Here is a 10,828-nt window from a genome sequence, read left to right on the forward strand (position 1 = left end):
AGAGGTGGATAAATCCCCAGGACCTGATCAGGCGTACCCGAGAACTCTATGGGAAGCTAGAGAAGTGATTGCTGGGCCTCTTGCTGAGATATTTGTATCGTCGATAGTCACAAGTGAGGTGCTGGAAGATTGGAGGTTGGCAAACGTGGTGCCACTGTTTAAGAAGGGCAGTAAAGACAAGCCAGGCAACTATAGACCAGTGTGCCTGACCTCAGTGGTTGGCAAGTTGTTGGAGGGAATCCTAAGTGACAGGATGTACATGTATTTGGAAAGGCAAGGACTGATTAGGGATAGTAAACATGGCTTTGTGCGTGGGAAATCATGTCTCACAAATTTGATTGAGTTTTTTTGAAGAAGTAACAAAGAAGATTGATGAGGGCACAGCAGTAGATGTGATCTATATGGACTTCAGTAAGGAGTTTGACAAGATTCCCCATGGGAGACTGATTAACAAGGTTAGATCTCATGAAATAAAGGGAGGACTAGCCATTTGGATACAGAATTGGCTCAAAGGTAGGAGACAGAGGGTGGTGGTGGAGGGTTGTTTTTCCGGCTGGAGGCCTGTGACCAGTGGAGTGCCACAAGGATCGATGCTGAGTCCTCTACTTTTTGTCATTTACATAAATGATTTGGATGCGAGCATAAGAGGTACAGTTAGTAAGTTTGCGGATGACACCAAACTTGAAGGTGTAGTGGACAGTGAAGAGGGTTACCTCAGATTACAACAGGATGTGGACCTGATGGGCCAATGGGCTAAGAAGTGGCAGATGGAGTTTAATTCAGATAAATGTGAGGTGCTGCATTTTGGGAAAGCAAATCTTAGCAGGACTTATACATTTAATGGTCAGGTCCTAGGGAGTGTTGCAAAACAAAGAGACCTTGGAGTGCAGGTTCATAGTTCCTTGAAAGTGGAGTAGCAGGTAGATAGGATAGTGAAGAAGGTGTTTGGTGTGCTTTCCTTTATTGGTCAGAGTATTGAGTAGAGGAGTTGGGAGGTCATGTTGCGGCTGTACAGGACATTGATTAGGCCACTGTTGGAATATTGCATGCAATTCTGATCTCCTTGCTATCGGAAAGATGTTGTGAAACTTGAAAGGGTTCAGAAAAGATTTACAAGGATGTTGCCAGGGTTGGAGGATCTGAGCTACAGGGAGAGGCTGAACAGGCTGGGGCTGTTTTCCCTGTAGCGTCGGAGGCTGAGGGAGTGACCTTATAGAGGTTTACAAAATTATGAGGGGCGTGGATAGGGTAAATAGGCAAAGTCTTTTCCCTGGGGAAAAGAACGAGAGGGCATAGGTTTAAGGTGAGAGGGGAAAGATATAAAAGAGACCTAAGGGGCAACTTTTTCACGCAGAAGGTGGTACGTGTATGGAATGAGCTGCCAGAGGATGTGGTGGAGGCTGGTACAATTGCAACATTTAAGAAGCATTTGGATGGGTATATGAATAGGAAGGGTTTGGAGGGATATGGGTCGGGTGCTGACAAATGGGACTAGATTGGGTTGGGATATCTGGTCGGCATGGACAGGTTGGACCGAAGGGTCTGTTTCCATGCTGTACATCTCTATGGCTCTATGACTCTGATGGCCAACCGTCACGCTCCCTCAGTTCAATTAGTATCCCACTATGATGAAGCTCTTTCAGAAGAATTATTGATAGGAGCAAAGCATTGAAAGTACACTGCATGGGAAATCTTAACACTCATCAAAAAGACTGTATGAGTTATGCTACTATTGAATGAGATAACTGAGACTTAGCTGTCAGATTGAATATGGCCCACAGTAAAAGAAACAGTAAGTGGGAAAATGCATGTAACTTTAATGTCACCAATCCACTTGTCACAGATTTTATTTTCATTGCTTGATCATGGGTGTTGCTGGCTGGTTCAGCTTGTGTTGCTCATCCCTATTTGCCCATGATAAAGGTGGTAGGTGAACTGTATTCTTGAACAGCTGCAGTCCATTTGGTTGTAGAAAAATCCACAATACTGTTAGGGAGGGAGTTTCAGTACTTTGATTCATTGACCCTGAAGGAACGGAGATATATTTCCCAGTCAGGATAGCGATTGGCTTGAGGTGAAACTTGCAGATGGTAGTGCTCCCATATATCTACCACCCTTGCCCTTCGAGATGACAGCAGTTGTGGATTTGGAAGATGCCAACTCAGGAGTGTTGTTGAATTTCTGCAGTAATCTTGCAGATAAGGATTGAGAGTAGAGGGAGTGCCAATTGAGAGGGCTGCTTAGTCCTGGATGGTACTAACCTTTTTCAGTGTTGCTGGAGCTGTACCCAACAAGGAAAGTGGGGAGTATATCATCACACTCAAGCTTTATCCTAAAGTAGATTACGAACAAACGTTTAGGGTCAGGATGTGAGGTACTTGCAGGATTCCTAGCCATAGGCCTGCTCTTACACCACAGGATTTGTATGGCAAGTCCAGTTCAGTTGCTGGTCAATGTAGGGTTCAGTGATGATAATGTCATTGAATATCAAGGGTCAATGGTTAGATTCGGATTTATTTTTTATAGAGTTTTTTTATAGAATCTCTACAGTGTGGGAATAGGCCTTTCGGCCCAACAAGTCCACATTGACCCTCCGAAGAGTAACCCACCCAGACACCTTTCCCTAACCTACTACTCAACATTTACCTTGATGGAGATGGTAATTGTCTGGCATTTGTCTGGTATGAATGTAACTTGCCATTTGTCAGCCCAAGCCTGGATATTGTCTAGGTCTTGTTGCATTTGGACATAGACTACTTCAGTATCTGAGGAATCATGAAAGGGTGCTGAAAATGTTGTGCAATTATTAGCAAACATCCCCACTTCTGACCTTATGATGGAAGAAGGTTATTGACGAAGTAGCTGAAGATGACTGCATCTAGGACACTACCCTGAGGAACTCCTGTGGAGATGTCCCAGAGCTCAGATGACTGACCTCCATCAACCACAACCATCTTCCTACGTGCCATCTGGAGGAGGGATTTCAGCCAAACTCCATTGACACTGGTTTTGCTAATGCTCTTTAATACCATACTTGGTCAAATATGGCTTTGACATGAAGAGCAATCACATTCTTCTCACCACTGGGATTCAGCTCTTTTGTCCTGTTTGAACCGGGGGGGGGGGGGGCTGCAATGAGATTAGGAAGTGAGATGTCATGGCAGAACCCATACTAGACATCAGTAAGCAGGTTATTTCTAAGCAACTGCTGCTTAATTGCACTATTGATGACACTTTCTATCACTTTACTAATTGAATGTACACCATACAGACAATAATTGGCCAGGTAATTTGATGTGCTTTTTAGATTAGATTAGATTACTTACAATGTGGAAACAGGCCCTTCGGCCCAACAAGTCCACACCGACCCTCTGAAGAGCAACCCACCCAGACCCATTCCCCTAACTCTAGGAGAAAGTGAGGACTGCAGATGCTGGAGATCAGAGCTGAAAATGTGTTGCTGGAAAAGCGCAGCAGGTTAGGCAGCATCCAAGGAGCAGGAGAATCGATGTTTCGGGTATGAGCCCTTCTTCAGCAACACATTTTCAGCTGATTCCTGCAGAAGGGCTCATGCCCGAAACGTCGATTCTCCTGCTCCTTGGATGCTGCCTGACCTGCTGCGCTTTTCCAGCAACCCATTTTCAGCCCTAACGCTAGGGGCAATTTAGCATGGCCAGTTCACCTAACCTGCACATCTTTGGACTGTGGGAAGAAACCAGAGCACCCAGACATGGGGAGAATGTGTAAACACCACACAGATAGTTGCCTGAGGCGGGAATTGAACCCGGGTCTCTGGTGCAGTGAGGCAGCAGTGCTATCCACTGTGCCACCGTGCCGCCCAGTTTTGTGTTCAAGACTTAGCTGGATTGTTGTGTAGATGCCAATGTTATTTCTGTACTATAACAGCTTGGTTAGGGTCACTGTACTAATGTGCTCCACTTGTCTTTTTAGAATCCCTACAGTGTAGAAACAGACCATTTGGCCCAACAAGTCCACACCAACCCTCCAATGAGCATTCCACCTAGACCCTCCTTCTACCCCATTTCTGTAACCCTGCATTTCCACACACATCCCTGAACACCACAGGTAATTTTCACATGGTCAATCCACGTAACCTACACAACTTTGGACTGTGGGAAAAAAAACCACACAGACACAGGGAGAATGTGCAAACTCCACACAGACATTTGCCTGAGGGTGGAATCGAATCCAGGTCCCTGGCACTGAGAGGCAGCAGTGCTAACCACTGAGCCACCGTAGTGCCGGTATTCTGGAGACTTGATTATAGCTTTGGTCCAAATTCAGACATAGCAGCTGAACTCAAAAGATGAGGTGAGAGTGATAGTCCTTGGATTTATGGAAATATTTGACCAAATGTGGCATCTAGAGCCCTAATAAAACCAAAGTCGATGGAAATCAGGGAAAGTTCTCCAATGGCAGTGTTCCACCTGATGCAATGGAAAATGGTTGCGATTTTTTGTGGGCCGATTATCTGATTCCCCTCAGGATACAGGAGTAGGAGTTCCTTACACCAGTCTCACTATCAGGCCTAACCTAACTATTCTGCTGCTTCAATGAGCTTCCCTTCTTCCCAAAATCAAACTTCAGACATCTCAGTTCAGTCACTCGCACATTTTATCCAACAAAACAAAGCAGTAAAGGATAGGACTAATCCTTGTGTGTTTTGTAAACACTTTCTTTAGAGAGGCACAAATTAGAAACATGCACTCACTAACCCAATAACCCCAATTTTAATCTTTTCCTCTTTATGGGTAACACCATCACTTGCATACAATTAAACATGATTAATTTAAAACTAACATGTTATGCTTCACCTCTAATTATCCATCTGTTCTTTCATTCTCACTTGGTGACCATCTAATTCTCCTTACTGTACAGCGTTCTGTGATGTTCTAAATATGAGGAGAATCATATTATGTACATTACTGTCTGTCCTCAGTAAACTTACCGAGCCAATGTATGCTGAATGGGCACAGTTTCAACTTTTAAACGTTTCCATTTCTACATTCACCTCAAGAGTAAATGAAATTCAATCAATCATGGCCATGTCAGCTAACAAACAGGTCTCCCTTAGAACCGTCATTGTTTATTCATCTTGGAATAAGTCTATTGCACTGCCAGTTAGGGCCAGTTGAAGATAGTGGGTTGAGAGGTCAAGTTCAAAGCTGTCTGTTTGACAGGACACATTCAACAAAAATAGTGCAATTTAACTGAGGTAAAGATTAGTACTAACGCATAATCTTTGATTCTTACCTTGGTGTACAGTGACAAGAAGAAAGAGAAGAGCTGCAGAGGAAATTTGAACCTTAGAATACATCCAGCTGTCTGAGCTGCAATATGGTGTTCCACGGGGAATCATTCTAGAAAAAAAAAGCAAAATCAATTAAAATTAGAACATACTTAGGGCACAAATGTTTTCTGCTGCATAAAACGAGCAAGCAGCAGCGTGTAATTTATGAGGTACTTTGATATTGATAAAACACTTCACGGACATCTAATCAAGACAGGAGACACCATGCAAAATATGGGTAAAGAAATTAATTTTCAGGCAAACCTTAAAGCAGATGGAGAAATGAAGAGGTAGACCTATTAATCAAGGGCATCCAGAGCATGGTATCCTGGCAGCTGAATTCGCAGCTATCAATGATGCAAAGTCAGCAAATTATATGCCAAGTGACTGGAGTTTAGGCACAGGGAAGGAAAGGGGTTACTTAATTTCAAAATGATGCTGAATATCTATGGGCACTACCAATCTCATTGACTTAAGATACAGTGTATTGTTGATTGATGTCTGCAATCCTGGTTTATAAATCATTGGTTTGTTTGTGCTAATAGAACAACCACAGTAATATTGTTCATGTTTCATATATTTACTCATGAAGTAACAGATCGGACTGCTGAATATTAGATACCATGTTTAGGTAAAAACATTACGATAAACTATATTAGCAACAGACACAAGCCATTCAGACTCTCAAATTTATTCCCTTCTTCAATTAGGTCGTGGTTGATCGGTATCTTGGTTCCAACTACCTGCCTTGGTTTTACAGCCCTGAACATTCTCACCGAACAAAAACTTCTCAAATTCTGTGTTGAAATGTTACTCTGCAATGGTTTCCAATGTCATGAAAAATAAGATCAAGTTAATACCAAAAGAATTACTTTAGCTATCAAAGGGGATTAATCACCTCAAGGGTTTTGTTTCAAAGAAATATTGTGTAAGGCACTGAAGCACACAGTGTGCACATTATTGATTTTAGTAGTGGTACCACAATGTCGCTGATCAACGCAGCATGCCCTTGTAACTAAAATGCATTTCAGAACTGTTGATCTTAGTAACAAGATCTCCTCGGGATCAATGCAAATGAAGGTGATCTTATAATGATTTTACTTCAAAGTAGGACAGCACAAAACCCATTTCTGTCCATTTTGAAATCCCAACTAGACTCCTATTGTGGCTGTTATTTCTTATTGAAAGGACCTGACTGTTCTTCAGCATCTTTTCAAATCAGTAAAAAAAATCTCAATGGCAGTCAGTTCCATTTGCGATTGAAAATATTCCCAGTTTCCCATTTCCCACCATAGCAGCAAGATCAGACAGCTTAACTCATATTCACATAACTGCACAAATGTTGTACTGGCACTACCAATAAACTAACAACTGCAGAGGAAAATTTGAGACAATTAGACTAGGGATTTCAGGATATAATCCAGGCAATGTATTCCTCAGGAGTAAATTTTCTCCACAGACTCTAACCTTTGGTCTGAAAATATAAACTTATTTTGGATATGCTTTAATTAAAAAATATCTGTCATAATCCTACAAAATCACTACTCCTAGTAATTAATGAGGTAACTAGAGATGTTGGGATTGTTCTCCTGAGAGAAGGAGACTGCTCAAGTGATATTTAGTAGAGGTTTCCAAAATCATGAAAGGCTTCGTTAGAGTACATTCAAAGAAACTATTTGCACTGGCAAGTGTGTCACTCAAATAATAGATTTAAGATAGTTGGCAAAAGAAGCAAAGGAACATCTGAGGAGGAATTCTGTTGTGCCAGAAATTGTTACAAGCTGGAATACTCTGCCTGAAAAGTCATGGAATCTGATTCAATAGCAACTTTCAAAAGGGAATTGGAAATATACTGGAAAAGAAAAACTTTCCAGAACTGTGGAGTAAAAGCAGGGGAGAGACTAATTCGTTGGATTCTCATTCTGACTAGTAAGGGTCTATGTTTACAGCTAAAACTTTGGGTAACACTAAAAGGCAGAGACAGAGATAGGTTGTATATACTTATCACAATTTGTTTCTGAAATGAAATAATTGTCAGCTTAGTGACATGGGCAGCACAGTGGCTAGCATTGATGCCGCGCAGTGCCAGGGAGCCGGGTTCGATTCGGCCCTCCAGCAACAGTCTGCATGGAGTTTGCATGTTCTCCCCATGTCTGTTTAGGTTTGCGCTGGATGCTCCAGTTTCCTCCCACAGTACAAAGATGTGCAAGTTGGGTGGACTGGACATGCTAAATTACCCATAGTGATCAGGCACGTGTAGGTTAGGTGTGTTAGCCATGGGAAATGCAGGGTTACAGGGATAGGGTAGGAGGATAGGTCTGGTTGAGATGCTGTTCAGAGGGTTGGTAAGGGCTCATTGTGTTGAATGGCCTGTTTCCATGCTGAAAGAATACTAGATATGATTTCAACAAAGATCTAAAGTCCTTTTGGATTGGCTCTTTGACGCAAAATTTGTCTGTGACCTATAATCCTGTCTTCCATACAGCCCCTCCCCATCCATCACCAACCCAAAGTATTTAGTAGATTACATTATAAACAAAAGTTAGGGTATTATGGTCAAACAACACAAATTACTTTGTCTTACTTTAAAAATCTCAATTGTTCTGTTACTGTAAGTAGTTTTGAGATCACATTTAAAGTAAGGTTCTCAAAGTATACTTACAAAGGAGTTTCAGCATTAATAGTTTCAAATGGGTTTTGCTTTAACTTGCTCAATTAGAAACATTTGTTGTAGAAGCAAATCATTTTCATTGCATTTAAAATGGAGGAGGTGTCTATTAATTGAATGTTGTAATTGGGATTCATTACAATTTACAGTTTTTCTTTCAAGAACAATGTATAATGACATTAAGTTGCATAAAGCATGTCCTTTGTGTTTCAGGATAGCACAGGTTGAGTTGCGCTGTGTCTTCCTCCATGTGATAAGTTATGAATGCCTGCCTCCACCCTCATAAGAAGTACTTCATTGGCTCTAATGGTTTGGAAAGTCCTGAAGTTCTGAAAGCTGCTACATAAATGCAACTCTTTCTTTCCTTCCATTATCTGGTTACATCCCTGGACCCGGTGGTGGATCTAATTTGAATCTTCATTCCAATGTCATCCAAGGATCTCCATATATTTCAGTGCTTCTAGCAGCCCGATCTCTTTGATGTAACATGGTCCAACAAATTGTGCAGCGCTGAGATGAAGATAAATCAAGAGATGGTTTTATCATTGCCATTGGTTGTGTAGCCCAGCCACAACCAAACAGTTGCAGTACTGGTATTGCAGATCTATGTGGGCTTATGCCGACATCAGAAAAACTGGCAACTAAAGATATTAAAGGTGTGAAGATAGCTTTTTCTTTGGACTACTGATGCTATGTAATCTGCCCTGCATTACAAATGAGACATATTCCAATCATCGGGACTCCTAATTCATTCATGTAATACAAAAGATTCTTCTACAACATAAAAACATTTGGATTAGGATTAGAAAGACCTTGTTTTCATGTTGTGCCATTTACACCCTCCAATCACCTCAGAAGAACCTCACCATCAGTGAACTGCAAGCAAAGTGAGATCACAGTTGTCCTATAAACACCACACAGAATGAATTTGAAAAGAGAGGTGCTTCTCAGGATTCTAGATGAATGACCCTCTCTTGCCCAGAACCACCAGGTAGCAACTAGATGTGTTATTCATTTCATTGATTCTGTGACATCTTACTGTATGCACCTTGTGTTCAATTCATAAAGAGCAGCACATAATTAGTTGTTTACAAACTGTTTTGAAATTCAGTTTGTATTGTTGATACAAAGCTGATATGAAGTGATTGCAATTAAACCTTAAGCTCTGAAATTCCCTGCCTAACCCTCAACCTCTCTAACCTCCTTTCAGGTGCTCCTTAAAATCTGTTTGACCAAGAGTTTTAATGTTTGCTCTCACTTTGTCAAAACTGAATTTGATTTGATTCATTGCTGTCACTTGAACAGAGGTAAAGTAATAAATGTTGCCTTATGTGCTATACGGGCAAGTCGTACTATACAAGTGTGGCAGGGTAACAGAACAGAGTTCAGGATACAGTGTAATAGCTGCAGAGAGAGATCAACGTTAACATTAAAGAGATCCATGCAAAAATCTGATAACAGTGGTGAAGAAGCTGCTCTTGAATCTGTCCATACATGTATTTAAACTTTTATATGTCTGCCCAATGGAAGAGAGAAGAGAGAGCATAACTGGGTGGCAGGGGTCGTTGATTATGTTGGTGCTTCCCTGAGGCAGCAGAAAGTATAGATTGAGTCAATGAATGGAATGTTGGTTTGTGTGATGGTCTGGGCTGTGTTCACGATTCTCTGTAGTTTCTTGCAGTCTTGGGCAGAGCAGTTGCCAAACCACATGGTGTATCTATAAAAATTTGAAAGTCCTTATGCACACGCCAAATTTCCTTAGCCTCTTGAGGAAGCAGAGGAGTTGTTGTTTCTTGATCATGGTCTTCACGTGAGTGGATCTGGACAGGTCATTGGGTGATCGTCAATTTTCCTGTGGGACATCTAGTTTTGGTCAAAGATGTTATTCAAATCTACCTTGTTACTGTTGGCTCACAATTACCATTCAACCTCTCCTGGTTAGATCAAGTGACCCAACACCATGCAGTAAAACAGAGTGGGAATTTTACATGTTTCACATAGCAGGGTCAAATCAGATTTGGAACTATATTTCAGGTGGAGTCTAAATTTTCTCTGCATGATTGCTGCTGCTTCTCCGGTTACAGAAGACACGGACCTTTGGAAAGGTGACTGGGCGTTGGATAGACGCCAATCCAGCTGGCTTCCTTGCAATGTGCTCCCAGCTCCACTGAAATTAACCAACAGAGGAAATTCCCTGAGCGGTTTAGTGTGCGGGGTAAGAAAGTCACCTACTCAGTAAAGGTACACACCTTTTGGAAAACCATTTTTTAAGAAAGTATTTCAATTTAACTGGCAGCAGGGGTCTGCGAACACCAGTGTAAAGTTGCTCTGCCAGAACAGAATAAGACGATCAGTGAAGAACAGCAGGGTGAGCACATCACAGCATCATTCCCAACTCGAATCAATGAGAGTCTCTCCGTTGCCTCCATCCACTTCCGTGATAAGGCAACTATCGAGATTTTAACAATTTCATGATCGAATTACTTTTAAAGAAATACAATGTCTCCACCTTACTAGGAGCATGACTGATCAATAACTGATACGAATGAACAGTCTGCACGGAGAAAGTGGAAAAAAAAACCTCTTATGTGGGAAATGTTTAGTTGGAAGATGATCCGAACAATCCCCGTCTCTTGTTTGTACCTTTCTGGTTGTGACCAAGTGTGTTTCTGTGTGGAGTCACTTGTATCCAAGTGTGTGCACGCGCCCCCAGCCGTGTTCTGTGTTTTGGGTGTGAGTGTATGTGTGCCTGTGTATGTGCGTTTGTGGCAGTGTCCAGTGTTTTGAGTGTGTGTGTGTGTGTGGTGGGCAGTGTCCTGTGTTTTGAGTGTGTGTGGGTGTGTGTGTGT

The 10,828-nt window shown here is 41.8% G+C and overlaps 1 protein-coding gene across 44 annotated transcripts in view; it reads right to left on the reverse strand.

Annotated features, from left to right (window-relative positions):
- Nucleotides 1-10,828, reverse strand: part of LOC122554996 (adhesion G-protein coupled receptor G2-like) — a 226,179-nt gene that overhangs the window by 211,239 nt on the left and 4,112 nt on the right. For all 44 annotated transcript variants that reach the window (XM_043700548.1, XM_043700549.1, XM_043700544.1 and 41 more), the window contains exon 2: nucleotides 5,275-5,381. In XM_043700548.1, coding sequence (XP_043556483.1) covers nucleotides 5,275-5,380 — 106 coding nt within the window. In that variant the 5' untranslated portion in view covers nucleotide 5,381. The remainder of the gene's footprint in view (nucleotides 1-5,274; nucleotides 5,382-10,828) is intronic.

Source organism: Chiloscyllium plagiosum, chromosome 12 (assembly GCF_004010195.1).
Source record: "Chiloscyllium plagiosum isolate BGI_BamShark_2017 chromosome 12, ASM401019v2, whole genome shotgun sequence".
NCBI classification, from domain to species: domain Eukaryota; kingdom Metazoa; phylum Chordata; class Chondrichthyes; order Orectolobiformes; family Hemiscylliidae; genus Chiloscyllium; species Chiloscyllium plagiosum.